We start from the raw sequence: 27,889 nt of genomic DNA on the forward strand, positions 1-27,889 counted from the left end.
GATGGTGCAATCTCTCCTTTTATTACATTTGACTATCACAAGAGCATTTGTGACAACTTATAAAATGAAACACTCCTAAAATGAAATACCGAAAAAAAATAATCACACTAAATTGTTTTTTTTTATTAATTTTCTAATAAGAACACTACAATTTTGTCATATTCTTCCGTTTTGTTTTACTCTTTCTAGATCAATTCTAAAGTTGAGGTATAAAAGGAGTTCATACAGACTCACAAGTCTGAAAACAGTGGGGTTATATACAAGAGAAATGGAAAGACAGAGGTAGAGAGAGGGGTAAATACAAGGGAAAGAGGGAGATACAAATATACTAATAAAAACAAACAAATGAAGGTTTACAAAGACATTTGGTGCTGTGGAACTAAACCAGTCGAATGATCAAAATACTTGTTAGTTTACAATAAGATTATTTTTATTGAGTTTACAACGCTGCTGCAAAATGCATGAGCTCACAAAGTGTATATATTGACATCAAGTATTTAGGCATTGATGTTTCTGCTGTAATAAATTGAGGTGAATGGCAATAGTGGCAAATCACCGAGGCAACAAACGAGGGAAACTTGTCGTTGAAGCGTTCAAGAAGTAAAAGCAAACCCAATGTGGAAAATTAAAAAGGGGGACAAAATGGTTATAGGAAAATAAAAAAAATAAATAGTTCCACAGCACCGCATTACATTTGTTCATCCTACACTGCAACTTGGTTATGTAACAAAAGATCTAAATAATATTCAAAGCCAATAAAGAGTTAGCGTGAATCCTGTGAAACAGTAGATATCTCAACCAAACAAAGTTTTATAAAAGAAAAAGAAAATGTACTGAAACATTACACAAACTGTACAGTGACATCCATTACAACAAGTAGAAAAAAAAAAGGGGCGGCATGATAATTTGGTGTGACGACGCCATTACTCGAGACGCAGCAATAACAAGCTGCTGCGTGAGACAACAGGAAATGAAATGTGAAAGATAACATGTGACCGGCTTTCAAGCTCAGCTTCTGTTTTTGTGACATGGTTCAAACAAACTCTTTCATGACAAATCTTAATAAGGCTTTACCTTACTATCAAAACGCTTTGTTATTCACGTAATCTTTAACGTATAAAACAGCTTTAACGAATGGAAATCGGCAAAATGTGGCAGGTTTTGTCCTACACACAAATTAAGAGTTTTACTACACCCAGTGCTGCCTCTTTTTTTTTGGTAACAGAGGAGAGAGAGAAGCCCTTGCCCAATCGGCCATGGAACATAAAAAGATGGGTTTTTTTTACGAGATGGTATTAAAGAATAAAGAAAAGGCAGAGCATTTATTTTATGCTCAATCAAATCACAGGAGTGATGAGTGTTCACTTCACCCATCATTTATGAAGCCCCATTTAAAACAAAAACAAACAAAAAGAAACCAACTTGAGGCATGACAACACCACAAAGAGACACAGGTACAAACAGAATTCCCTCCTCTCCTCAAATGTAAAAGGCGACTGTGCACCAATGTTTAAAAAAAGTAGCATTATTACATTGCTGAACTTTGTATATTTGGTTTTGGTACAACATCAGGTTGTTAACATGTTGCCTCAGGCTCACAAGCTTAAGTTTCAAGATGGGGAAGAAATCTAATTTGAACCCCACTTTGCGTGTCGTCAGCTGGTGGAAGCACCCAGTCTACATAATGCTTACAAAGTTCGAAGGAGCACCAGCCAGTTTTGACTAAGATATATCCCAGGAACCTTTTACACGTCCACACAGACACATCAACATGTGATGCACTTTTTTTTGGTTTTGGTCTGACTGTAATAGTTTTACCTTTATGTATTAATTTTTTTTTTCTCGTTAATACAAATTAAGCTAAAAACGGAAATGAAAAACAGTATAACACCTAGAAGTCCTACATGCATGGAAGACAGTCACATTTCTAAGTTCATGTCACATTTGTTCCAGTAATACATCGATGCCTTGCGATCTTTCCACCCTTCCGTTTGTCATAAAGATGTCGTATTGAGCTAATTTTTGGTGGTGGCTGGTGCATTCTTGGTGAAACAGCATTAGATAATAGTCTACAATCAAATAAACTAGTGGACAGAAAGAAAGAAGTAAAGTCTACAAGCCATCTACTAACACCCTCTATGGGTTAGCAGTGGAAAGAGCTATTGGTTACATATGCTCAACCAAAGATGTTCTCCTATTCTCTTCACACCAGCCCTACCATCTCTTGTCCTGCCTGGTTCAGAGCAGTGATCCCCCTCACCTTTCTAGAAAGGTAGAAACCCATAGCAAGGATGCTAAAATCTGTGCTTGACACATCGTTTATGTCGGCTCATAATGAGAACAGCTGACAAGTTGTGAGCCGTACGTTTTGGGGACAGTTGCTCACCTTAAAATCCTAACAGAAGGATACATTGATGCAACAGTGTCTTGTGTTGAGTAGGCAGAGGGTAATCTCAGAGGAACACTGGGGCAGCACTTTGGTACAAGCAAGGTGAGCAGAGCTCCCTGGTGGTCTGTAACCACAGTTTGGCTGTCAGATGCCAAGGCTTCAGCAGATACGGGCAATTACACACAGTTTCCCAAAGCAAAGAGTTGAGTGTAAAGGTCAAACAGCACATGAACAAGCCGTGGGAGTACTGTGTAAAGTTAACGTGCATATACACATAATGTACAGACATCATGATCATCTACACAGCTGGATGTGTTTTTGTTTTTTTTTTTCCCCAAAGTCCTTGACAATAAGGATGTTTTTCTTTATGTCTCTGAGCTCCATTCCCCTTTTTAACTTTTAAAGAGCGGAGAACTGGAATGAAGGTGAAAGGAGCATTTCCTCCCAGCTACTGTACAGCTGTCCTGTGGTCCAGAACAGCAAGTGTGAATGAAATGTGTATACAACTTCATGTGGCCTGTTCACAGGGGAGAAATGGAAAAAAAAAGAAAAAAAATCGGAATACAAGATGATTTTAACAGCAGACCACAGTGGGAATAAAGAGAAGGCAGGTAAAGCCACCAGATCAGTTGGAAGTGTCAGAGTGGACGCTGCCAGGAGGACCAGGAGGGGACGTAACCGAGGGTGGGTTGGTGGTGTCCTGCCAGCTGTTAGCCTGCAGTCAGACAAGGAGGGAAGCGGCACAGAGATGAAGACTGATGACCAATTTCTTACCTTAATTGGTTAAAATATGCTACCGATGTCCTTGCTGAGGAAAATCCTGGTCAAACAACTGAGCACAATTCACATGCAATTGAAATATTTCTGCAAGCGTCAGGAAGTTTACATTTAAAGCCATGATTTAAACTTATGACCCAAATAAACTGTGAAAAGTAACCAGATTAATGCTTCTTTTTTTTTTGCTACCCAGGATCATTTTGTATGATTAAATTCTTCCACTAGAGCTACAAAGAAAACAGAAAATGTTGCAGGATGATGCAACGAATGGACAAATTTAAGACAACCATATCTACTGTAATACCTTGAAATGTTGGCCACATCTTAAGACAAGTTGACTGCAAGTTGCTAATGACTTAATTTCTGGAAATCATAATATTTAAAACAGTAATGAAATGTAATCAGTCTATATAATATCTTGAAAGTTGGTGCCATATTTTAAAATATGCATTTCTTTCATATGTTAAGCTTCATTGTCCAACTGGACGGATGTAATTTTTCCATCCTTTAATTTCTGATGACATGAAAATACAGCAGTGATTGCTAACTCGGCTACGGAAACTATAACAGCACAGACTTGAAGCTACTTACATCCAGGCGATGAGGGGTGAAGAGGCCACTGCTTGACAACTCCTCATAGCCGCCCGTCAGGTGTGTAGCACGGTGCAGGGTATCCACCTGTGAAAAAACATGTAAATATTAACATTTTTAAAGACAAAACAGAAAATTTGTCGAACAGGTCAACGAAGTACAGCTGGTATCCACAAACTTCTACATAATTACTCAAGCCCCTTTTAGGTCACGTTCAATCTACAATCTACAAATGTTCTGGAACATTTGTAGATTGAAAGGTCCCAATATGGAACAGGGTGGTTTAAGTTGACCATGACATTGCATCAATTTTTGTCATTTGTGATGGCCCCTTTTGTCAAACAGTTGAATTCTTTTATTTGTTTAAAATAGTACAACTTTTCATCACTCGCCCCATTTGGGTTTAAAATGGGGCGAGCATCTCACCAGGACACACAGCCAGGAGTTGAATAGCAAGTGTGGTCAACGGCGACAGCTTTACAAATGAGTGATTTATTTGCAATGTAGTTACGGAGTGGAATCCGAGCGAGTCTCCTCTGCTTTGACTACCGGCATACTTCAGGACAGAGCAGTCCTTAAGTATAAATGTAGCATCAAAGTTAATAAGTTGGTAAAAGTGCGTCTTTTGTTCTGACTACAGACCCGTTCAGCCCTTTTCATCCCCAACACTTGGCCACTCTCCTAGTGTTGGGCATCTCTTGGCTCCAGCCAGCTGGAAGGTTTTTTCTAAATTTCTCAGGTTACACTTCAAGTGCCTTGCTGTTGCCGTTCCACCCAGTTCAAGCTTAAACATTACCTAAGAAATTAGTCATACCAGTAAGAGAAAGTGAAACCAAAAGATAAGTTTTGGACTTACAAGCCCTGTATAAAGCATTACAACAGAAATCTGTGGATTTTTAACCAACGGCAAAACACCACTTTCAACAAATAACCACTGAACACAATTAAAACTACACGGATAAAGGAGTAATACAGAATGTTTGGATATGCATGGAAAAACAAGAACTGGCATCGACAGGAAGCTGTGATGCTGTAGGAGGAACAGGATTGCCAAGAGGCAAAGAAACTGACCATTAATCAAAGAGATTATTGGTTTGAATGCCATCTTTTATACATGGGTTTGTTTCAGCTGCATGCTTTGAGTTGAACAGCCTTGATTAAGAGCTCTGATACAGCCTTTAATGGGTTTTGACATATGTACGCAAGATAGAAAATCCAGCACTTCCAATATCCCAATTCTCTAAAGAAAGAATGGTCAGTTTGCACTGTGTGGGAATCTAGTGGTAATATCAAAGGTTCAGTCAGGACAGGATCCGACGAGGGGTCAGAAGGAGTCAGTCTAAGGGAAAATATACAGGGATGCTCTGCGGATGGTTTACACCAGGGGGATCAACTCCATCAACTCTGCAGCTGTCCTCTTTGCATACCTGCAGCTGTAGAGAGGGGGTAAAGTTGAGACCCTCACCATTGAGGGAACGTTGGCCAAGGTAGGTATCACCTGCATGAGAAAAGCTGTTTGACCCTTAAGAAAGCATGTGTGCATGTTTTTTTTAATGTATTTAGTTAGGTTGACCTCCTCTATACCTTCATATGACGTTGAAAACCAGATCATTTAACACATTGTACTGAAAATTTTAAATCTAACTAAATGTTTTCTGTTTTAGGTCAGTTAGGACTATTTATATGTTACAAAAATTTATTTTTTTTTTATTTATTTTCTTTACTTTCTTTACATTAGTAGTTCAGAAGTTTGAATTAATTAACATTAAAGTGACTTTAAACAACGCTGTCTTTATACTGGAAGAAAAGTGTTTTTGTAATATGTGTGTATGAACGCAAGAAAAAAAAAAAGAACTTGCGATGGTGCTGGCTGAAGCAAGTTAAGTGATTGCCCTTAACAATACTAAAATGAGACTTCCATCATCTGAAAGGTCAATGAGAGGAAGAGGTCATTACTCCAGAAGCAACACAAAAAGGCAAGTTACAGTTTGCAAATGATCACATGCACAAAACTAAATTTTTAACCGTTTCAAGTATTTGTGTTACATTTGGCCAAATTAGTCATACAATTACTGTCATTTATACTTGCGCTGCATGTAGATTTTACTAGTTCAATTTCAACAACAAGAAGGTCTCGTAGGAAACAACTGTGGCTCATAGTGCAAACTAACTGCATGCCTGACCGTAATAACCATTTTAGTCTTTGACGGAAACTTTCATGTTCCTCCTTTGAGTGTTGGTGATAGAAACATTAAAACAGAACAAGATGTCTGTGAAATATCAAAAATCAAAACAGTAAGTCACCAAAATCCCTGGATAGATCTCGAAGGACAATTCATGACAAGATATACAACTTCAGATATTTCACAAATGAGATAAAATACATGTCAAAGTCTTTAAAAAAAAAACCTTAGCGTTGTTACAGAAAGACTTTCAGGATTCAAGATGCTGCATGACTTGACTAGTAAATACATCAATACTTACTGTGAGATAATGCAAAAGAAATTCCCCAAATGTTTTATAATACGAAGGCTTTTAAAAACAAAAAATGCCAGAAAAAGGTCTGGGTGTAGCCCAGAAACCAAAAAAAGCAGCAAAAGCTCAGAAACAAAAACTCTTCACCAATAAAAACCAGGAACAGGAAGATTACTCGACTTGAAAACAGGTGAGATTTGATCATATGTTTTACACTTTGGACACACTATTTAAGCAGAACTATGAAATGAGGTGGGATTGTGGCAATACCTGAGTTGGGTGTTGCTGGAGAGTTAGCCTGACTGGCTTGCGCTGACACATTCGCAGCATCCACCGCCGTTTTAACCGCGTACAGATTAGCTTCTTCCTGGAACTTACCGATGTTCTTCTTGTAGCGTATTCTCTTGTTGCCAAACCAATTAGAGACCTGAAGAACACATGGATTTCATATTATAAAGCAGTGAATAAACATTTGTTTAGCTGCAAATAGGCAGCCATGATTCTACCTCTAATTGGGGACAGTCAATGAAAATTGTGGGAAGAAAATTGTTTAATGAATAAGAGGTAAAGATGAGACTCTGTATGTGAGGGGAGCCGTTCTAAACTAGATTGGGTTAATTTGGTTTGACAAATCCTGTAGCCTCCTAACCCTCAGTATACACAGTTGTTAAGTGTGCACTCCAGGTCTTTTAAAAATCCATAAAGTCTGTATTTTGTGTGGTGCATCCCTAGTTTTAGCTAAAAATGGCAACAAACCTGTTTGCTCGTAAATAAAATGTCTTTTTACCAGAAAATGTAATATTTCAAAGCTGTCGGGATTTAACAGATGGTGACCTTCAATTCGCTTAACCTGCAACTATTTTGGATATCAGCTGAATAAGCTATTCACCTGAGACACAGTGATCCCACACTTTTTGGCCAGTTCCTCCTTTGCTTCCTCGCTGGGGTAGGGGTTAGACAAGTGGGAGTAGAAATACTCGTTCAGTACTTCTGTAGCTTGCTTGTTGAAGTTGCGCCTCTTACGCCTGACACAAAAGAGATCATGAACAACAGGTTGGGCATTCGAAGTACAACACTGGTGTTGTGTGATACAAACAAAACACGAAGACAGACCTGGCATCAAGGAAGCGTGAGCGCAAAATCATGACTGCCTCGCAGGTGCTCTGTTTGAGCTGCATCTGGATGGAGCTAAATTTACGGTGGATTATGGCCACCATGCGTTCAATCTCCTTGGGAGAGATGGGCCGTGTGCGAGACTGCTCCCTCAGCAGGTTCATTACATGGTTGGTGAATTCACTGCAGGCCTGGGAAAAAAAAGACAGAAAGGAGTTAAGTGCTATTGTTAAAAGATGGGATGAAGTACATGTGTTACTGAAAGGTACAGATTGGGACGAGTCCTGCACTGATCATATTAACTTCAGATGAAAAAGTATTAATAGGGATAAAACAGCATCTCCTATTGTAGCTAAAAAATAACCTCAATAACACTAATCCCTCAACTTTATATAAAATTTTTTTTTTACTTCAAAGTACACAAAATCTGATATTTTTCAGCAATGTGATCTGCCAGTTATTGATCAAAAAACACTGGCCAAGTCTAATGTCGGACTGATTGATTGATTAGAGCCTCTCTAACAATAGTTTCAGCCATTTTAGACTGCAATAACTATCTAAGTGCTAAAATAAATAAAGGGGTATTGATTAATTGTTTCAGTTCTCATTTTATATCCGTTTATCTATTCATACATTACTTTTGTAAAGCCAAATAAAATGAACTCAAGGGAGGCTTTGGTCAAGTTCAAAGGTCTCAGTCTGCTCAGAACAAACCTGTTCATATTTCTCCAGCTCAGAATGATATATCTGACGGATCTGGGCAAGTTTGGCTCTGTAGTCAGAGTGTTCAATGCTGCTGTCGGTGGGTGAGCCCCCTGCTGCGGCTGCGGCTGCAGCGGCTGCAGCCGATCCCCCGCCTTTCTCTGGTCCCGACACGCCCTCTGCAAGCAACATGTTGTCCAACCGCATGATTTGGGGGTCTGGGGGGTCTTCTTCCTGTACACCTCGTATACTCAGAACTAGAGAGAAAAGAAAACACATGAAAAAATAAATAAATAAATAAATAAAAATCAGACAACTAGGCCCAGCAACTACAACTAAGAGTCATTATGAACAAACAACCAGATGTGTAAAAAATGAGGAGCTGCTCTGTAAAAACTTAGGAATGATCGTTAATGTTAAGCATGGAGTTGCTCTAAACAAACAGCAGAGGGCAGTGTGGTCTCTCGATGGCAGCCTGCCAGAGATAAGGGCATGAGGCATGAGACCAGTAATAGAAGTGCATGTGCTGTCACTATGAGCCCCAGTGGCCATAAGTATAGTTATCAGTCGCTGCTCTCCACCACTGTATTATACCAGGACCTCTGTCAGCCTACAGCCTTGCTCTCATCTCTCTCTCGTTCACACTTACATTTCCAGACACATACACACTCGCCCTTACAGACACCACTCTGTTACCAAAGTTTTAACTTCAGACAATAATCTTTTCTCAGGGCCTGCAGCTTTTAACACTTAACTAAATTTCTTCTTGCCCTCATTGCGTTTCAATCATTCAACTTCAGAAAGTAAGCATGGAAGCTTCTTGAACAATTCAGTGTCTTCACTTTAGTAAGGAGAGTTAAAGACTTGTAGAAAAATTCTTCATTGTATGTTTAAATCTCATTAAAGTAAGTTATTTGTATGCAAGACTCATACAGAAACAATAAGAAATACTGAACAATTATAATTACTAATGGATAATGTTTAAGTTCAGATGAATAAATTTGCATCACAATGTAAATTTGGTCCAACCTCTATTCACAGGTGTAGCTTATTTTAAGGGGACAACAGATTCAGATGCATATTATGAAAGTCATAGCAGTTAGTTTTAAATGACGGGCATAAATAATCCCTGCAATGACTGCATGGTGTTAGCTAATTAAATGATTTTTGTCAAAGTGCAACATTTTTTAGAACTTGTTCAAGCTTCACTTTTACGTCAAATAAGTTTTTTGTTCCAAATTTATGTGATTCTCTTTTCACTTAGTTAATTTTAAAAAAAATATTATTTACAATAAAATTGTGATTTTATGTTTGAAGCAATCAAGGGCTACTCACTGGTGTGAAAAAGAAATCTGAAGACAATTTTCATTTTCTTTGCTAAGTTTTTCCACCACATTATCAAATCTACCTTTGCTTCTTTGCTAACTTTTCTTATTGTTTCTGCTTGCCTTTTTCTCTCCTTTCCGTTATGCTTCTTCTCCACCAAAGGCACATTCCTGCTGTGTTGCTCCCCCATCTCAGGGCTTAGGAATGCAGCAGACCCAGTTGCCTGAACTAATGACCCTGATTCGCCCATCTCTTTCCCTCCTTTTCACTTTCTTCCCCCCTTCTGAAAACACAAACGATCTCTGCACTTTTTAGTCAGATAGCCAACAGCTTCTTAAAAATGCGCCGCCAATTATCAAATTAACTTGTTTACCAAAACTTTTTTTTGAGAGTTTTCTGACTGAAGCTTCAAGGAAAATGATTAAGGTGGTGAAGATTTGTGGGTTTTTAATTCAAGAAGTATTATTTCTTACTTTTGCTGCCAGTGAGACATACGATGACCTACAGACAAGAGGGCAACTGCTACAACTGCTACTTTTGGAGCATCTCACCTAACCACCCCCCCTCTCTTTTTTTACTGTGACTCATTATGGCCCCCAGCTGTAGCCTAATGCCCCAACATTCCCTAATTACTCCAATTAAGCTGTGATTACCCAGAATTGCACCCATGCACAATCTAGTGGCCTACTGATATTACAGCAGCTGTTGAGATGAGTTAAAGATAATGTTAAAGAAAGGACTGTATCACATATGGAGAAAAAAAACTACAATAAAACACAGCAAAAAGCTAAATTATCAGTTTCTGAAAGCTGAAAATATCATAACTGCATACTTTGGTGCAGTCGTTTAATTATGGCCAGTTACTTTTTTTCCCCACGTAAATTATCTAGGTCTCCATTAGGAATCCTAAAAAACTCAAAAAAAGAGCTGCAACTGCTAAACACTAATATTTTTAAAGACAATAAGACAGGCTCACAGCCAATGTTTATAGCTTTTAGAAATCACCATTATGCATATGTTACAAGCCTAGCTGGGCGGTGTGGCATTGGAAGACTAAGCGAGCAACACATACTATGAAATATTCAGGGTATCCAGCTGGGCTCTCTCTGCATACATAATCATTCTCATTTCTGCACAGCCAAAGTAGAAACATTGTGCTGTGCAGATACAAAAGACAAAATAAAAAGTGGTGCAGGTAAAGGTGAACAACTCAGCCAACAGTGTAGTGCTGTACATTAACTGCAATGCTTTCCTTACATAGGCATAGATAAAGCTTAAACGCCGTCAGTATATCATTGCTCAGCTCAGAGCACAAGCTTTATCCTTGTCTGTCTTTTCCCTCGCTAGCATCCCCTTTTTCACTCTGTCTCCCCCAACACACCGCCCCTCCCCCCTCTCCCTTTCAACGCACCCTTACGACACATGCACACACACACACACACACTCTCCTCCTGTGCCCCCCCATCCCCACCCCCTGTTCTCCATTTCAGTCGAGTTCTCCATGTGAGCCGCAATCCCTCATGCTGTCAGCCCCCCCTTTCCCTCTCTCTGTAGACAGACAGGATTAGCATTTTAATTGCATCAGCTCCCTTGGGTATTCTCAGCCTTTCACTGGGAGAGAGCAAGGGATCGAGAGAGAAGGAAAAAAAAAGAGAGAGGGGGGGAAAGGTAAGGAGAGAGAAAGAGAGAGAGGGTAGAAGGAGAACCAAGGAGAATTGAAAAAAGGAGTCACAGAAGAAGATATGTGTGCAAGGAAGAAAGGGACTGAGAAAGAGGGGCAACAGAACTACACTGAATCTGGAGTACAGATGCGCCAGAGAGCAGAAGAGCCAGGGAGAAAGAAAACATTGTGAATACCTCAGGTTGTCCCAGACGTTACAAACAATCCAGATATGAGGACAACTTAAAATAGAAATGCTTTCGCTTTGAAAAATAATATGCAGCACAGATTTATCTAACAAAACTCCAGATACAAGTCTTAAATTTCCATATACAAGTACATTTAACTTTTGGAATAAGTACAGCGTTTCACAAAAATACATCCTCAACTTTTCTAACTCGTTTCAGACTTTAAATTTTTTGTTTCCAAAAAGTACTCAAGCATAACATAAACACTTATTATTGCATCAATGAATGCATCGCCACAAAAAATGGACTACAGAAAATAAAATAAAATGTAAGAACTACAGAGTCATGATTAAATAATATACAGAAAGAGTGCATGTAACCTCCAACTAGTGGTCTAAGGCAACAACCCTTTTCATAAAAAAATACTTTAATGCTGATTAAGGTACCATTTCTTTCCATGTGTTTTATGAAAGAATTGATGCAAAGAGGGGGTTGAAGTCTACCCACCCCTGACTCATCAAGGGCAGTCATAGCCTGGAGGAGTGACATAATGATGGCGTATGGTTTGTGCGATCAGACAACTACAAGGCTTCAAAATCTTACGATTGAAGCAAAGAATAGGATCGCTAGGCTAGATTCACCCACTTTTATTGTTTTGAAAGGAACAATATGCAACTTTAAGCTCAAATTTTATGTGTAGTAATAGCATTAATGCCATCTAGCAACTCCTCTTGGCTTGCATGTTAGGCTTCATCTCTGAAAGCTCACAGCTGTGTGGAATATTTCCATTTCCACTTGAGATTTATGCATAGCCAGAAGCAGCTCCAAGTTGGCTCATTTTGTTTTTCTTAAAGAGGCAAACTTTCAGTCATCTTGTTGTTTGTTCAGACACTTTAATCTCCTACTCAATTCTCTTAGATTAGAAGTTTGGTAAATCTTAGATCAATTTCACCATATACAGGAAATAAAAATTACATGTAAGCAAACACATGAAAACATAATTAGAGATGAAAAAAAGTTAGTAGGTAAAAATTATTCCAAAGTAAATTTCGGGCTAAACTTCAACAGCACTAGGATGTACCCTTTTTTCCTGAAAGGCAGTATTTTTGTAAAGTACTGTCAACTTCATGAGCCCAATCCATATGCTCATTCCTACTTTAAGCAGCTCACACTAATCAGCATCTGTTTGGGTAGTTCACCAGAGTCCTGTTGCACACAGCCCCCCACTCTGAGACACACACACAAACACACACACACACACAAACAAACACATGATGAGAGAGAAAGAGCGATAGAGATACAGATTGAGAGTAAACACAGTGTGGTCTGACTAAAGTGTAAATGGGCGAAGTCACACCTTAGGCAAACACAACACTTCAATCCAGCACATCATTAGTCAGCCATTAATTAACCAAAATGGGCAGGGGGCACTTAGGCATAAATTATAACAACACCAACAAATATACAAAGAGAAAATATTTTACCAATTCTTTTAAATATACTGAAATAAGCCAACAAACATTCCAGTTGCATTTTTTTTTAGGAATTATTACATCTTCCTGACTACAGCTACATTTTCTTCCCCTTAAAAACACTTAGTATTCTTCTTTGTAATTCATAATAAAAACTAGACATTTAAAAATAAAAAATAATCAATTTCACAAGCAGTAAACACTAGTAATTATGTTCAAAGGACATCATCAAGAACAGCACTGTGTTAGCTTCAATTAAACACAATATAAAACTTCAGGTAAATGTAAGGAAGATCACAGATTCAAATGGTTCCAATTTCCTCAACACTAGAAAATTGTAGTTAGTCATACCAACTTAACTCCAGATGTCTGTACAACTAAAATGTTAAGGATTTTGTTACTTAATAATAGAAATTCATTATCTATCAGGTTATGTTTGAAGATAAAATAATGACTAATATCATGTAAAAAATAATTATTGTCATCAAAAGCAGTACTGAAACAAAAAAGTAAATTTTGAGTGCTGTTGTGGACTACTAACATGACGTTATCAGCGAAGTACATTTCAAGACAGAGAGAAAAGCAAAGACAAGAAGAAAGAATTGAAAATGTCACAGGAGGATGAGGAGGATGATGAAGAGCACCTAAGCAGGAGGCTTGTTACAGCACTGCAAGGATCTTCCCCCAGTCAACTCTCATCAGGCCAGCTGCCTCCTGTGCTCATTAGCACAGACTCTTAAGGAGCTCCTAAAGACTTTGTGAAAAATGAATGCTCATTTGAGAGGTCGTTAATTTGCACTGTTATGCAAATTTAGTGGCAATTAAGCCATAGATCAGAGGAGAGGTGCCCATTTATAACAAGTGAACAAGCATTATGACACAGTCAGATGGTGCCAGAGAGAACTGGGGCGACATGGTTAGTCTGCCCGGTTCAAATGTACCACCTCAGTTCTGAATAAAACAAATTTGCTATCAGCATGAATCACTGGGCAAAAATCCTGGGGTTTTGACTAGCATGACCTCTGGATTTATGTAACAAACACACAGCATGCACAGATCTGCTTAAAGCATCAAAAGATTGAAAACAAAGTGACGCAGCTCCCCAAAAAGCATCTGTAACCAAGACTTAAAAGTGACTTAACATGAATCTGCACAAACAGCACCAACCAACCATACAGCTATGCTGATTTACTGCATTACTATGTACAGCGTCTTAGTATTTGTGTTTACACCCCTCCCTCTGCCAGCCTGATGTTTCTATTTCTTCCTAACATTAATGACATGGTGTGAAATAGACAAACATATTGTCTGGGACAGCTATGTGCACAACAGCTAAGGGGTGGAAGACACCCATCAATTGTAATTAATCCTTAATTAGTCAGGATTAGGAGCTGGGCTCAGAGTCGCTCCCATCCCACTACCACCAAACTAGCACAATCCAGCTGAGACTTAATTTACATATCTTTAATTAGTGATATGCTGACTTCCTTTAAGAACAGCACACAGAAGTAGTTTGAATAGCACAGACATATCAGAAAGGGAAAAAGTTATAGATTGGCACACTGAACATGTGCCAATCTGTGATGTTTTCAGCTGAATATCCCAGTTAGACCAAAAACGCTCCAGCCTGTAATTTTATTTTACACGTTTGTCTTTTTCTTTTTATTAATGCATCTCATTTTTCACCATAAAACAATAGGATAAACAATGTGAAACAAATACGCTGAAAACTGCTCTCCAGCATCTAAATGCGATCCCACAACAAAAAGTCCTGAAATGATTGCGTCCCGATACGGTGGTTCATTTAGAAATCTCGATTCGTACAAATGCAGCATTAACAGACAACCCAATGAATATTGTTGGCAAAACATCCTGATACAGAAAAGTCTGGTTCCTTCAGGAATAATGCCACATGGGAAAATCAACTGGCCCACACGCCTTTAGGTCTGGGGTGCTCTTGATCCCCAGTTTGAGTCGGGTTGTGTGTCTGTGCGTGTGGGGGTGTCTGTCAGGGCCAGGGGTCTGTGTGATATTAGCCGTCTGCCAATCTGGCTTGGGGAATGGACACCAAGTAATTACTCTTGCTCTTACTGCCTCATCAATCTCTGTATCACTCCTGCACCCCCTTTAACACATTGTCTTTTTTCATCCTCTTCTTGAAAGCAGTAGGGGAAAAATGAATGGCTGGATGTCACTATACACACAAATTCATTGGATTTTTAAATAATAAAAGAAAAAAAACAAAAGAAGCGTCACACTAATCCCAAGGATGTATTTAAGAGAGAAGTGTTAATTGAGCAACAATAGAAAGCACATTTAACTTAAAAACCCTAGAGATAGTTAATATGGTTGTTCTTTGGGCAGCTATTTTCATCCTATAAACATTTTTAGCTTAAAATAGATTTAACATTTTTCCACATAAAACATAATGAAATACTTCCCTCAGGTTCTTAACAACTCATAAAATTTTATGGCTCTATTCCAAGTTAGGCTGCTTGAAAACTAATAATGATTAGGCCGTTTTAATGAGGCAAGTGATTCACATGACTTCATCAAGTGATCTCAGCCAGAATATGTAGAACAAAAATATCCAACTACACTGGTGCATGTGATGTTTTTGTGGAAAAGAAAACAAAGTTTCCCGAATAGAGTATCACTAGTTTGGTTTTTGACTCGCATTCAAAAGATGTTAATAAAAATGTTCTAAATTTGGCATGATGTCCGACATTTCCCTTGAGGTAGAAAAAAATTATTGTAAAAGAAAAGGTCACACTATTTAGTGAAGGTTGACTGATGCTACTTCACCTCAATGTAACATGACAGTTCATTTAATTTCAGCAATTTAATGGAACATTTCTATACATTTTTGAAAAATTCAGATTCCCAAAATTAATAAACTGTCTCTGTTGAAACACCAGTAACATTTCAAATATGTTTCAGTATGTTTGTTGTTCGAGTTTACTGCAATTAAAAAGAAAAACGAAGGGAGAGGGAGTGCTTATGGGGCTCACAAAGACATTTTTGACAAATATCGGGTCCTCTTAGCACCGGTAATTAGATTTTTGTTACAGCAACACAATTAATATGATGGAGTTCATTACTGTCCTGAAAATGTAGTCCATTGATAATGTACACAAAATGGAAAACAATGCGCTAATACACTGGGATTTTTTTTTTTAAAAAAGTGCCATAACTAAAATTAAAAAGAGTCAGGTTTAAAACAAAGAACAAAACAGCATAAATCTCAAACTACAACTGGCTCACCAAATTCCTTAGCATTAACCAGTTCAGCAGGCTTCCCAGTGCTCTTTAAACCAGTCACCTCACAGCAGGAAGCTGTCTGGCTTGATCTTCAACTGCCCACAGACTAAATGCCTATTGTACTTTAGGGTTTTAGGTGCGTTTCCAAGGTCAGAGCAGGGATTTTAAGAATTTAATCCAGTAATTTTACAATATTTTACTGCATTTTCCTTCCATGATACAAAATAACACAATCACAACTGCTAAGGATTGTGGATTATGAATAAATTTTAAGTTTAAATGGAAGAGAAACACTGCCAGAGCTGCATGCCTGCATGTTGTTATTGTTCCTCTGGGACACAACTCAAAGCCTTTAATTATTAAATTTCTTTGAACGAGAAGAGACCGTAATTCAGTTTCAGATTTTAATCACAATGATATGATTATAAATTGTGTTTTCAAAATCACAGTTTGTAATTTTGACCAGAGTTCTATTTCATCCCATTTCTAAAAAAGCAAACACATAAGACTGCATCAGAAATATCAAGTTACAACATGATGCAGTTACATATCTCCAGAAGGTCTGGAGTAACTCTCTGTGAGCCAATTTTTGCAGTTTTATTGGTACATATTTTTTTTTTCCGACTGGAACTCCTTTCCTCTCTCTGACATACACACACTCAAGAGTCTGGATCAACACAGACATTTCCACAAAGTTTGGAGTGACAGTTCTTAGCTTTTAAACTATGCCTGCTATGACACAATCTGATATTAATACTGAATTGGTCTGATTTTTCCGTTTTAAAAGCATTTTACTTTCTGCAGTGGCCAAGATCTGCAGCAACAGTCTCGAAGAGAAGGACTCTTATTGGCACCGGATGTGATCCACATAATAGCTCCAGCTTTTGACCCCACAGTGGAAACATGCATAACAAAAGGCCAAGATGACTGTGGATGGATGGATACTAAATGATAATTTAAAAAAAAAATCAAAGTTAATCATTTTTGTCTGAACAAACATTTCTCTGAATGAACTTTTAGTTTAAGGACTAGTTATTTCACTCAGCATCTCAAACTATTTACTTCATCTAATGATGAATTTTCAACAGTCATCCAAGCATCATGTACAATAGCCATAGAAACAATGCCGCCATATTCCACATTTTGGCAGAGAAAAGAAGTATGCACACATAAACCATAAAATAATTTTTTTTTTTGGCAGTTCTGGATGTTAAAATGTTCTTATTCAACCAACATGCTTATTTCTTGGAAGAAATTAACCAGGCATAAAAAAATACTTTTACCAATGAAAGAAATAAACAAGAAAATTTACTTTTTTCATATCAGCTTTTCAAACCCTATATTTAAGCGCATTTAGTTTAGCAGAAAGAATGTGTGATACTTTTCCTGTTGTAATAAAATATATGAAAACAAAATTAAATACAGTTTTGTCCGAAATAACTTCAGTTGTTTTAATAAACTAAAAATGTAATGACTGTATGAATTTATGTCTTCTTCTCAAGACCCTACATAGAATAAAGAGGCCTTATTGTGTGTGGGGCAAACAGCAACCAAAGTCCAACAAAATAGTTGATGTCACATGTTCATGAGATTCTTATTTGTTGCAGGCAATTTTGTATTTCTGAGGAGCGCTGACATTCAGATTTATACACACATGTCCAAAATCAGTAGATTAAACTAAGATACTAATGCAAAATAAAGCTGATCTTTCTGATCTTTTCAGTTTTAGACAAGATAGCTTTCCACTACATCCATACAACTAGTAGATTGATAGAGACGTTTGTCAGACTCTCCTCTAGATGTACAAAGTTGATGATTGTGAACTTGTCCTTGTGACGGGGTAGGGAATAGGCCTGAAATAATACTGAACACCTTAAAAGGGTAAAAAAAGCAAAGAAATAATAACTATTGCAATACTATTTTTGCAACCATTTAAAACATTTCCAAAAATAAACAGCTGTAAATATTCAAGCTTGGAAAGATGGACTTGATAAACGTGGAAGAGGAGAGTGAGTGACAGACTCACTATTGGCATGTTAGCATCAAAGGAAATAAAAGTAAGGAAACACATGCCCAAAACTAAAGGACAACTAATGAACTGCAGGGGCTTATCTGAGGAGCTGGTATTAGTTGTCCCACTGCACCATGAGCTATTTTTTACAACAAATACCCATGGGAACAAGAGAGTAAAAGAACCGAGTTGAAGCAAAACCACAGACTCTTCTTTGATCATTCGCAGAGTCCCTTCAAGTAATTTCATGTCCTCCTTGTAGTGCATCTTCAATAAAGCGTTCACAAAAGTTATAGTTCACACAGACAGAGGTCATGTTTCATGTGGGAGCTTAGAACAGCACTGGAACTGTTGTAAAATGGGGGTGTTTTGGGGTGGTGGCAGAGGGGGAGGGTGGGTACTGACATTTGCGCAGAACATTTCCTTTACAATGAAAACAATCTAACCAACTGCAGTACTCATAGGAATTCACCTCCCCTCCCCCATGCCCCACCTCCCCTCCTCCAACCCCAACCATTACATTACCATATCAAAGCCCCGAGTTCAGAGTAACTCTTCTCTTTCAAGAATGGGAGCGAGGCAGCGAGAGGGAGGGGGAGAGGACAAGACCGAAGCAGTAGGAGTAGAACCAAGACAGAGTTTGCTTTTATCCCTGTTTGGTGCGTATGCATCAGTGTGCTCCAGACATATTGTGTACATGGTTGTGCCAACACATCTTTTGTTTATTAGTCAGGGAGAGGGGGGCAAAAATAAAAAATACCTAATGGCTACCAAAAGGATTATTGATTGGGGTTTCTGAAGGATCCAGTGAAAAGTCATTTTACATTCCTCAAATAGACAATGGGGCCTAAAGAGAGGGGGAGAGGGGTCTATGTGGCCGTGAAATACCAAAGCAGGTACACAGTGCAGTTAGTTACTCTGTTGGCAGATGGCCAACAGAGTACAAGCAAAGCCAAAGTCTTTGCGTTTCGTGACTGGAATACTTTAAGTTCGGCTCCAGTATTTACCCAACTGTATTCTTAGTGAGCTATTCTCTTGTGCTCACAGTACAAGTACTCACAGGTTCTACTGTCTAGTTTGCTGGGAGACCAAATGTGAAAATCAAAGTGAATGGCATTAGGGTAAATAAGACCACTGGTTGCCTGGGAAACAGTGTACCCAGCCCCAATCTCTCAGGCCTAGCCTTTACTTCCCTCCAATCACCAGAGAGCAATAATACATTATTGACAGAGGGCCACAACAGACAGCAGTGCAGTGTTTTCAAATTGTGTTTGAACAAGAGAGACTTACAGTTATCCAAGGACAGTGAGAGAAGAAAGCATACAGCACAAGAGCATAGAGGAGCTGGAGGGTTTTGCAAACCCAACCCATTTACACAACCATAACCATCAATCTGCCATTCATATCCAGCCGCACCAAAACAATCTATACCAAAAGCCGACTTGAATTCCCCCACTTGAATTGCCAACAGAGGCGCTACTGCATTGCTTATAATTGGCTAGATTTCCCAATGTACAGGGTTTAACAGAAGTCGAGATATGCATTTCTCAACCGTAAGAATATGTTAACAATGCAAGCGTATGTCTTGTCCACCTGATGTTAAGACAACAGTTTATAGATCTGGATCGTGTCCACTCTCTTCATAAAGTGAAACTGCCGACAGGCATACATGTTATATCACATAAAACTGTTTTCACACCGACTGTGCAACATGAATATTGCAAAAAGCTATTGGGAGTGGAGTATTTGTTGGTCATTATATTCCAATGCTTTGCATGCCAAATATAGACCCAGCCTGTTGAATGCAGTAGATAGATGCAATGTTAAATAAACTACAGCTGAAAGAGAGTTGAATAGATGCAAAGGAGTGGCAAAAATGTGCATTTATTGCCAGAGTTATAATTTTTAGCAATATCACCATTACGATATGTAAGCCAATATCTACCAACTATCAAAAAGGTAAAACTATTCTGCACCTTTCTGTTCCAGGTTAAAATGTAAATCTAAACTGAAGTATTAGCTAGTGGAGTCTGAGATGTTAAGTTTTGGCATCTTACTCGTATTTAAAAAGATACTGACTAATTCTGCACTCCATTTGTCGTCAGAACTCAAATGTTCTACAGAGTTGGAAAAAAAAAAAATCAACAGAAATGCCCTTCTACCCAAACGTCAAAGAACTTTTAAAAAGCTGACACTGAGATCCGATATGGCACTGGTGAACTGTTGAGGCAACATGTTTATTTTACAAGATGCACTTGTAAGAATAAGACTAAAAATCAAAGTTCAATTCTACATTGAACAAAATGTGGAAAGTAAAGCTTAGACGATGTTCAAAAGAGGTTCAATGAGCAATGGGTGTTTGGGTGCTGCCATAATCGAATCCCAACTTCTACGGCTACGTTAACCAGAGTTAACTTGGGTGTGACGTCATTCCCAACTCCAAGTTTCATTTTTGTGGAAACTGGAATCCAGCATGTGATTAGTTTCAGCTGAAAAGTTTGGATTGTTTCCAGGAAAGAAAGAAGTTTCATAAATCTGTGATTTTAACCTGGTGCATAATAGTAATGATGCAGCATTAACACATCCACAAAGATTAAATATGATCTTTAGTCAACATAGTCCTAAGAGAGGAAATGCATAAAAAGACAAAGCCTCTGAAGGACCTGGGGCAAAAAGCACTTTTTATCTCACTACTCAGTGCACACAACTAGAGCCCACTGGAAGATGCTGAGTGAAGTAGAGACTCACCTGTCTTTTCTTTGATCTCACAAAGAACGCTGAAGAGTGCTGGTTTCATTCTGTGACAGTTCAGGGCATGCTTCCTGCAAGACAGAAGAGGGAATAAAACAAAGAAGGAGAGAGGTGGGATTAGGGTAAACAGAACTCCATTTCAAGTCATTTCAAGTTTCTATTTCATAAAAAGTAGTAGAGCAGCTGTCTGCATTATGCGCACAGAACTCTTTTATGCCTTTATAAGCATCGACACATCCTTGGAGCATCAATCCAAACTAGCAAGAGTAACATTGTCATTAGTACGCTTTGCACTGAAGAACAGGTAATGATGCCAAACCTCAAGGTCATCATTACTGAGAACCTGATTTCAGGGTTAATACGCAGTAATCTAATTTCTACCTGCTGAAGACGTACTCAATCCATGAAACTAGATGGGGAGTTGACGGAGCCCATTTGGATTAGGATGCAATTTTAATATGATCAGAAATTACCTTTATCACCAAACAAACTGTATAAAAGCTCTACAGTTTACAGAAACGAGATCACCTCAGCTTATCCGGTTAACAAATTCCATTTAACAACATAATTTAATGCTGTGGCAGGTTTGATTTCAGTCTTTGCTCAGTACAAGCAGTGTGCAGAGCACTCAATATTTATTTGTCTTGAGGTAAAATGTTCATTATGGTGTATAAATAACACTGAGACAGGCGCAAAAGCAGTATTCTGTCTTGTACATTTCTAATTCAATAGACCTCAAAGTACCCCAAAATTACATGCCTAAGTGTCTAAGATAAATGATGACGCAGCACTATAATCAAATTTAATAAAACCTTAGCAATGCACGACATGGGTTATGTATATAGCCCCTTCATTTACATCATATTCAAACTAGAATACATACAGCAAAAATAAACTCTTGCTTCAAGTAGAAAAGGTACCCTTTAAATTCATACAAATGCAGTTATGTCAATCCATTAACTCATAATCACTTCAGAAAAGCAAAGTTATCCATGACAAAAAATAAAATACCCATGTGTTCCGACTTCGACTGGGGTTGCATATAAAATTGCTGAGGCAGGTAGTTCAGATCCATTCTGCTGCTCCGCAGGTGAGACAGCAGTGAATAAAAAGCTCATACTTAACAATACCAGGCAGCTCTGACGTTATCAATGGAATAAAACCATGGCTTATAATTCTTATAATTGATACAATTATTGATAAAACGGGAAAAAAAAGTTGAAGTTATTGAAGCTGTGAAGGAGACTGTTGGAAACATATGAAGGTTAACAGTTAAAAAGCTACTTATTGAGCAGTATGGTTATGAACTGCACTCACATCAGTCTGATTTTACAACCGAAACTGATTAATCATATTTTAAATGTTGTAATTTTATAGTCATTTTAATAAATAACTTTTATGAACTCATAAATCTTCAAGTCGGCAAGGAAAATCACCACATTGAAATATTTTTGAAGCGCCGACAATTGATTTCAAAAGCCATTTGTATGGAAATAATGCTTGCAAAACACTTTCGCCTTTCACAGTACCATATTTGAATACTACTCAAACAGTATTCATCACTGAATAAACTTTTAACACTTACATACCCCAGGCTTTGAAGGGTGCATTCATATGCATATTTATAGTCAATTCGTGTGTAAATGTAGAATATCCTAAATTGTAACACGTTACACTTTTGTTGAACGCCAAATGAATAAAATACAACTTTATTATAAAATTATTTGTAACAGAAAAAAATAAAGAAAAAAAAAAGACTAAAATAGCTTTTCGGTTTGTTTTTTGATTTATTGAGGACAGCGATTTCTATTTTAGTTCCACAAAGAATGGAATCCCAATAGAATGCAACATCTCATTCGCAAGCAAGGACTGAAAATATTTGACAAGACACTATATTTCAAGCAGGATTTGCAATGACGATATTGGTAAATATTGTGATGACAATACCAGTTGCTAACTTATGATGAGAGTTTTTCTCTTTTCTTTCACTCTGTAAACTTTAGCATTTTGAGCAGTATTGTTTGTGTCAAACCAGAATATCTGCTGCTGTGAAATTGTCCAAGTGGATAAATATTACAATAGCATAAAAAATGAAAACTCATACACTTAGAATAAATATTTTTTCCACTCCAAACAGTCTTTTGCAGTATGAATATTGCACAGGCTGATATTGCAGTGCGGATATATCCGCAATATGTTGTGCAGTCTTAAATTTAAGTGACATCCATTCCCACTCTGCATATCAATAATATAGTTGGCCACTAGAAGGAACTCTAACTGCCCTTATGCACCGAATATATGTTTATATATATTCAGTGAATATATATAAAATATTCACTGAATATATATATTCACAGTAAAGAAAATGTGAATATATGCTGAAGCTCACAGTAAAGAAAATACTAAAGAAAAAAAAAAAGAACAAGAAAACACAGATTAATCATAATCAATATTGTCGCAATTTTCAGCAGCACTATTGCAAATATGCATCTTTCTGATAATGTGCAGCTCTAATTACAACCATAAGCAGAAGAGCCTCAAATCCCATCCTCTGGTGAAATAGGTTGTCACAATATTTCAAATTCAGTTGTGAAAATAACCATCTACCATAACCATTAGATAACATGTTTGAGCTCTGAGAAAAATCTAAGAACAATTAATTAGATATTGCTTCATAACATGTCTTTTCGACTCCAAAAATATTGGGAACACTTGTATGAAATAAAGAAGCATTACTTAATATGGAGCCACTAGTTAGCTTTTGCAACATGGCTAATGTATCAGGTGAGCTTATAAACTGCATACAGCTCTTATTAACCATTAATTAACACAAATTATAAATCAAAAATCCATAACACTGCCAAACTAATAATGTAATCATTAATGTTTTATGAAAAATTTCCTCGCAAGCTATTGTATTCATTTTTTCCTTTCACTCAGTCATTTTTTTATTTTTTAAGACGTTATGGTCTGCTGCTGCACAAGTTACTCAGCAGGTTAGTGTGAGCTTACCAATGAGTGATTCCACCAATCTAGTTTAGCTCGCCAAGAGAGATTGAGAAGTTAAACCCTTTGCTCTGCCTACATTCCCCAGAATGCCGCGCGAGACTGAACTATTGACCATGTCTACATAACAATATATATTGCTGTAATTGATTTATTGTCCAGCCCTGCTATACTCCTTCCCTCTGAGTCTAACACTCAAATTTAGACACAAGAGTACTGCATCTGCTGTATGGATTACAGCTTTCTACTATAGATGTAAACTTTCAAATGTCTTACATGTGGTCATCCAAGTTCAAGGTAGAAGACTATTCCTCCAAAAAAAATAAAAATATCAGGAAATAGTCTATGGCAATAGATATGAGCCTAACGTTATCTATATCTATTGCCATGAGATAAAATGTTCAAAACAGCTGTAATCTCTGGAAAAGCTAACCATTACATATAGTCAAGACAATACAAGTCTACCACAATAATTTTTTTAAGGATGTCTGTAAATGACTTATTTCATTTTAACTGATGATGAATTTAGAATGAAGAGTTTAAAATTTCAGTCTACCTTTCAAAGACAAATCCCCTAATGTACTTCCAATTATGTAAAACACACAACTAAGTCAATATCTGCATGTGAGACAATATGAATTTATTTTACATAATATGACAAAAAATTGAAGCCCTCTGCGATACAACTGTCACTTAAGTTTACTTAATCAGATATATATGTTCTATATTTGGATTGGTTTACAGTTCTGAGGAAGGAGAGCAAGTGAGGGGCCTGAAAAGTGAGGTGACAGAAAGGTGCTTGAGCAGCGAGGTCTGCAGCCAAGTCCTTTGGGATTTGGTCCCTTTGAATGAAAACCTACCTATTGTCTGTTTTTGTATTGTTTAGTCTTGCTGCTTTTAAGCAGGAAACACAAATATTTTTTAGGTGACAACATTGATATGCGGTTAGGAAAAACATAAGTATACGTTTCATGCCTGTTACGAAAAAAAAGACATGCAAAAAAGAAACATTTAAAAAAATAAACAATTTCTTGTTGAAACAGCATGAAGCACAGAGAGCCAACATATAACAGCCAGTGATGAATATGAACTAGCTACACCTGGTCTAACCACAACTCCCATTTCTGTTGTAAACATCCTCTGCAGTTTTAAAAGAGGGAAGTGGCACCTACAAGACCCAGTCCAAAGGAATGCCTCTCTGCCAGAGTTTTGAGGGGGAAAAAATTATTTTTATTATAAAAATTAAATTATGTGTCTAGAACTAAATGTCAAGTTCCTCCACAAAATCTGTCACTGCTCAATTTGAGATGGGGGAGGGCTGTCTTCACCATGGAGGGTATGAGCAGGAGGGGGGGAGAAGAAGGTGTGCATGCGGTCCAGTACTGACCTGTGCTGGAAGTTGAGTGGCAGGCCACCCCCTGCCATGCCCCCCCCTGCTCTCCCTCCCTCTGTGGGGTCGTCTGATCCACCCCAATGCGCTGGCGATTCCTCTGGCCAGGATCTGAGCATATGGTGACACGGTGAGAGGATGAGGGTGGATGGTGCGCAGGAAGGGTACTCTGCAACACCAACTTCTTGTGCTAACCTGACCACTCCCTACCCTATACTGCCACGTTACATGACAGGGATGTCATGCAACTGTAAGAACGACTTTACACATTAAAATGTAGATCATCCTGACCTAGGAAATGATTGACATATTGGCATACAGTGAAAAAAAAGACAATAAAATGCAAGTCATTTAGTCTTTATTAGGACCTTCATCTGTAACAACATTCACCGTTTGGTGTTGAAGTTGCTCATGTTTTGGAATTTTCTCAAAAAAACAAGTAAATTAGTAAAAAGTCAGTAAAAAGGCACATTGTCACAAAGGCACTTCTGTCATTTATTTTTCCAGGTATGATGATAGAGAACATATATAGTACGGTGGAGGTGTGTGTGTACAGTAACTTCTACAATAGTTCATAAATAAGTGCCAACGTAGTATGTTCTACAGTGCAACTGATTTTTTTGTACTTATAAATATGAATAATTTAGCTAAATAAGTTCACAACAGTTCCGCCGTTGCCTATTGTCAGCACAAACTTGAAATACAACAGATGAAACTGAAACATCAGCAAGAACTATTTTAACGCAAAATTAATTGTGCCATGAGGTGTGATGAACTCTCCAAAGTAGTAGTCAAGAAAATGTAATATCTCAACATTCATAGGCTGCCAGTATAGCATCATTCCTCCCCCTCACCACCATCTCATTAATAGAAACTCGATTTGCGGACAGCTGCACTCGCGTACACATTATAGGAGAATTGATTGCACCCAGCACACAATGAAAAGGATGAACACCAGCGAGGGAGGGAGTGAAAGGAGTGAATTAATTAAGAGAACCAGGTGGTCAAATGTTGGGTGGAAAATCACTAGCTAATGACACATCACACTGTGGCCACAGTCTTGCAGTGGACGGTTGTCTATTGTTGAAATACTGACGCTTCATTTGAAACTGACCTTATGCTCTTTGAGCCACATGGCAAATGAGTGTGAGTCAGTCACTCAGTGAGGTACATGCTGTCAATAAGTGTAGGTAAAATACTTCTAATGCAAACATTACATTAATAAAGAGCTGACACATCACAACCACCACAGACATGCAGGACTGGGTGATCTTAACTTTATGTGGGATTTCCCCCCACTTTACAGTTTGATTCCTAACCCTAACCCTTCCTACTATTTTGGACTGTACATAAAAAGCAATTTTCAGCTAAACAAGCTGTGAAAAAATTATTTCAATAATATAACCGATTTTAATTTTATTAAGGTCCTTTTGATATACTAATTTTTCATAATGTTTACAAAGCTGCTACTTCACAATAGTTTAGATTTGATGAAAAGTTTTAAAAACTTTAAAATTTGTATTTTCTTCATACATAGGTAAATTAACACTAAATAAAAAGTAACAAATTTTAGTTTTGGATGCATTTTCTTTTCCCAGCACCCTCCAAAATGTAATACTAATCACAGACTTTTTATTCCCCCCCGATTTAATATTTTAATGGCAAACCAATTAGTACAGATGATCGTCTACTATTACCAAGCCAGTATGTTTACATATTCAAGGAGATGTAATTTGCAGCAACAAGATTGTATTTTATTTCTCTTGTTTTACAAATACCCACACTCTCCAGTGGACTCCGAATATGTTCAGTATTTGCAGGCACAAAATGTACATTCACTTTCATACTTTGGTGCAAATTAACGTCGCAGTGTAACGTTACATTAATCCCTCAATAACAAACTATCTTAATTTCAAATCACGCAAGAAAAAAAAACTGACTTTAGCTTAGCTATCATGAGTGGAAAATGGCTCTTCACAAGTCTTACCTGGCCTGTGCTTCGTCCAGGCTTTCGTCGGTGATGGCCATTATTTGCTGTAGAATATCTCCAATGTCTTGTTGCGGCTGACCGAGGGACTGTTGTTTCCGGACCGAGTCCGGATCACCGACATCGGGCTGTGATAGTCCACCGAGTCCGGTGAGACCCGTCAGCATCCTAGTCTGATCATCCATACTTTCAAAGAAAACTCGCCGTTTTCCTCAGTCGACGAACACAATCAAATAGCTAGCCTATTAGCTAGCCAGCAAAGTGTTTTCCACGATAAATCATACAACACTTATTCCCTTACCCGACAGCGACAATAGGTGATTAGTTCGGGGCTGTTTTTGCAAATCAAACAGCACGAACAGGCTTTACATTCGTCTGTATCTTTTGTTTCTTCTACTAGTTGATAAACGCGGCCAGGCTAACGGAGGCTAACCACCGTGTAAAAAAGAAGCAGCTAGGTTAGCAGCAGTAGCCCAGCAGAAAGGCAGCAGGGACACACATGCACAGCCTGTGTGAGCGCCTCGCACATTTTCAGGAAAAATGTAGAACGAAAACGTAGCCACAAACGAGCATACGCGTCTTTAAAAACAGCGCGGTAATTTAGGAGTTATATCAGGTGTGAACACACAGTTTCCAACCTTGTTGCTCCTATAAAAAAAAGTGTTACCAAAACAGACTAGGGTTTGCCATTGTTGTTGATGAGTGTGTGGGATGTTCTTCGGCGGAATGGTGTACGTCGCTTTGACCATTAAAACTCACAGCACCACAGAGCGCGATTTTGTGGGTGGGT

The 27,889-nt window shown here is 38.0% G+C and overlaps 1 protein-coding gene across 4 annotated transcripts; it reads right to left on the minus strand.

The window, feature by feature from the left end:
- On the minus strand, nucleotides 1-27,847 carry pbx4 (pre-B-cell leukemia transcription factor 4). Of its 4 annotated transcripts, XM_055035019.1 has the most exons (10): nucleotides 27,100-27,847; nucleotides 25,110-25,223; nucleotides 20,714-20,787; nucleotides 8,060-8,304; nucleotides 7,346-7,536; nucleotides 7,122-7,257; nucleotides 6,503-6,659; nucleotides 5,185-5,255; nucleotides 3,758-3,844; nucleotides 1-3,104 (listed from the first exon to the last, which is right to left on the minus strand). In XM_055035019.1, exons 1-10 carry the CDS (start codon nucleotides 27,282-27,284, stop codon nucleotides 3,015-3,017), a joined length of 1,350 nt encoding a protein of 449 aa, XP_054890994.1. In that variant the 5' UTR covers nucleotides 27,285-27,847; the 3' UTR covers nucleotides 1-3,014. The 4 variants fall into 4 exon arrangements, with proteins under 4 accessions (XP_054890994.1, XP_054890995.1, XP_054890997.1 ...); XM_055035020.1 differs by lacking the exon at nucleotides 25,110-25,223 and having other exon boundaries at nucleotides 27,100-27,846; XM_055035022.1 differs by lacking the exon at nucleotides 5,185-5,255 and having other exon boundaries at nucleotides 2,990-3,104; nucleotides 27,100-27,846.
- Nucleotides 27,848-27,889: the final 42 nt, after the last annotated feature.

Source organism: Poeciliopsis prolifica, unplaced genomic scaffold (genome assembly GCF_027474105.1).
Source record: "Poeciliopsis prolifica strain line A6 unplaced genomic scaffold, Auburn_PproV2 SCAFFOLD010, whole genome shotgun sequence".
Lineage (NCBI taxonomy): Eukaryota > Metazoa > Chordata > Actinopteri > Cyprinodontiformes > Poeciliidae > Poeciliopsis > Poeciliopsis prolifica.